We start from the raw sequence: 3,064 nt of genomic DNA on the forward strand, positions 1-3,064 counted from the left end.
TTTGTATTTTTTATCTTAAATCTCATTCAAGGTGGCATTAAAAAGGTCTTAAAAAGTATTTTATTTGACTTGACTAAACCTGCAGATACTCTATGCAGGTTTTTTCTTTCCTGTCTTTCTTTTACAAAGTATTATCAGCCGGGACGCCAATAATCGTGACACCTAAACAGTTTTTTTACTCTCAAAGTGGAATTAAGTAAAGTTTTATGAGCTTCTGCTCCAGAAAACGTTTTTTTTTTTCATGCGGTTGGCACAAGAAAGGGGACGAATACTGTGCCGAGTCGCCGTGGACAGCTTGCACTCTTGCAGACCAAACTTCCTGATACCTTCTTGTTGGGTGTTGGCAGAGTTTTTGTGTGTTTTTAGCAGGCTGTCATGGTGAAAGAGCATATAAAGTTCCTCCGCTCTGTTGGGTGGTTTTTGCGCCTCCCGTTCCTGCCCCTCCCGTGTTCAGGAGCAGAGAGTACATTCACCCTGAAAGCTGTCGGGGGAGTTGCACCCACAACCCGGAGTTGAGTTGAATTCGGCTTTACACAAGTCACAAAATTAAGTCTCCTGCTCTGTTTTTTGCACTTTGCAGAGTGTTGCAYGCATATATAAGTGGATTTTTATGTTATCTGTATTGCTCATGTGCTGCAAAGCWGGCTGCAGCTCTCTGCTTGCTTGGATGAAAATGTGGCAGAAAACAATTTCTGTTCAGAATGTCTCGTTTAGCGTCGCGTTTACTCAGCTCAATAAATCGAGATCTTAGCATCGACCCTGATGTTTACGTTAGTCTGTGATCTTACAGCCTCACATAGCACTGAACGACTCAGGTTTTCACTACGCATATCTTTTAAAAACGGAAAATTCTTAGTATCTGCTTCTTGGTTTTTTTTGTTACAGCTGTAGACAATGAAATGCCCACCAATTTCTTTTAAGACTGATGCRTTATGTTCGTCTTAAAATGTTTCAACTAATGATGGGACTCAGTTAATTGCAAGGTCTGTAATTAATTAATCATATTTTAATTGAAGACTGTATATTGACAAAATAAGCCGAAATATCAATTCAAAAACCCTTTGTGCTGCCAAATTATTGAATAAATACACATATGCGGAAGTTGCTTGAGTCAGATTTACGGCCGTACCAGAAACACAACACAAAGGTTACAACTCTGTGCTTTTGAATCTTAAAAAATAAAAATGTGATTAGAGTGTTAAGAATGAAAATCCTGATCGATGAATCATAATTTGTATTGACACATTGAGTTGGACATCAAAATTAATGGATTAAAGTWCCAGCCTTAGTTTCAACTGTTAGTTCTTTAGACTATAAACCGRTGCTGATGAAATGCATCAAACTTCGTCTTTCAAAGAACTTTCTAACGTTTTCCCGGACTGCAGCCAAAGTTGAGTGTCTTTTATTACCATTTTGAGTGAAATACCAACACAAAGACGTCCGTAGCTGTAAAGTAGACGGAAAAGAGCCCAGACCACAGGTTCAAGAGATTATCTTGCGAATGGTTAACCACAAAAGAATGGCAATGAGTCTAGATATGCAGAGCTGCTGGAGTCAGGCCACAAAACACTTGCAGCTGTAATTGTAGTGAGAGCCAAAAGTATTGAGGCAGGGGATCAGAATCTAAACGTAAACTACAGATTAAATGCGTAAAACAAAAAGCWTAATTTATTTTTGAACAACTTTTTTGATGGTCYGTCACATAAACTCACTTGACATAAAACATGTCGACGTTTGTAGTTGCAACAAGAGAAAATCTGAAATGTTCAGAGCATATAAATTTGGAGTGCTCCRATAAATCGACCAGCTAATCGATTGGCCCAGATTTTCTTAATTTTGGATGATCGCCGATCGGCAGATAGTTGCATGATAAACCGATCTTGTGATCCACYTCTGTAAAGTTTGAAAGTCAACCACTGTTGTCTTTTACTCTGACATGAGAGCGAGCTGACCGATAGACCTGCCCATCAGGTCAGGTTTGCACTGCAGGGTTAGCAATAGTCAACCAACTGTTGACAAATTAGCAACTTTTCAAACCCAAAAAATCGGCATGGGCTAAAATCGGAATTGGCAGGTCAGCCAGAAAACAGCAATCGTTTCACCCTTAATATAAATACTTTTTTTTCTTATCTATATGCGTTTATATCACACTCATCCCCCCCCCTGTCCTCCTGCAGCCTAGCAAAGACATTTTGTGTCTTTGTGCAATGACTGTAAAATCTATTTTTTATTCCAATGTAAATAAAGTCAGCTGAACTATTTAGACCATTTCTACACCTTAAGAAAAGCTTTTTTGTTTTTTCAAATATTGAAACTTTTGACGTTCTCCGGTGTTTCCCCCTCCCTCAGGTCTCCCCGATCCGTTTGCCAAGGTTGTCGTGGACGGTTCAGGCCAGTGCCACTCCACAGACACTGTGAGGAATACGCTTGACCCCAAGTGGAACCAACACTACGATCTGTGAGTCCCGGTGGATTTCTTTCTTCTTGTTGTTTTATGACACTTCTGACATCTGTTTTCAGAGATAAAATGCCCTCTGGCTCCCCCTTTTCTATCGGTTCATGCCTCACACTTCGCACGTCTGTCTTTATTTAACCTTAATGCGTCTCGGGCTAAGACGCTAACGGGACCTAATTGGCAACAGACGAACGGAGTTCTGACATCTGGCTCCTTCGGTGTGTGCGGATCCTTTTTTACGATGACATCACGACTGAGTCCAAAAACGAGCAGCACTTAACGAAGCGGAGACGAGCGGGAWGTCGGCAAACACCGCTTTCCTCCATTGACTGAAGCACGTGCATGTCTTGTTGTACGGCGCTCCGCATTTTCTCCCMTCCCAAAAAGACGGTCTGCCCTGTCAAAAGAAAAAAGAAAAGAAAAAAAGCAACCTGGAAAAAAAAACAACAAAAAGCGTGTGAGAGTGAAAGTTTCCAGCATTCGCCCCGGTTTATCCAAACCGTCAATCGTGGCCAACAACGGGAGGCGGCACGTGTATCAGTTTGTTTGGTTGCCGTGGATACGAGACTCTCTCTCTTTTTCGCTCCGTCTTCTCTCTCTCTCTCGTTT

General features: G+C 41.3%; 1 protein-coding gene across 1 annotated transcript in view; it reads left to right on the forward strand.

Moving 5' to 3' along the window:
* smurf2 (SMAD specific E3 ubiquitin protein ligase 2) overlaps positions 1–3,064 on the forward strand; it is a 59,828-nt gene that overhangs the window by 23,749 nt on the left and 33,015 nt on the right. The window contains exon 3 of the mRNA XM_017306382.1: positions 2,350–2,458. Within this exon, the coding sequence (XP_017161871.1) occupies positions 2,350–2,458 (109 nt within the window). The remainder of the gene's footprint in view (positions 1–2,349; positions 2,459–3,064) is intronic.

This window comes from Poecilia reticulata, linkage group LG8 (genome assembly GCF_000633615.1).
Source record: "Poecilia reticulata strain Guanapo linkage group LG8, Guppy_female_1.0+MT, whole genome shotgun sequence".
In the NCBI taxonomy this organism is placed as follows: domain Eukaryota; kingdom Metazoa; phylum Chordata; class Actinopteri; order Cyprinodontiformes; family Poeciliidae; genus Poecilia; species Poecilia reticulata.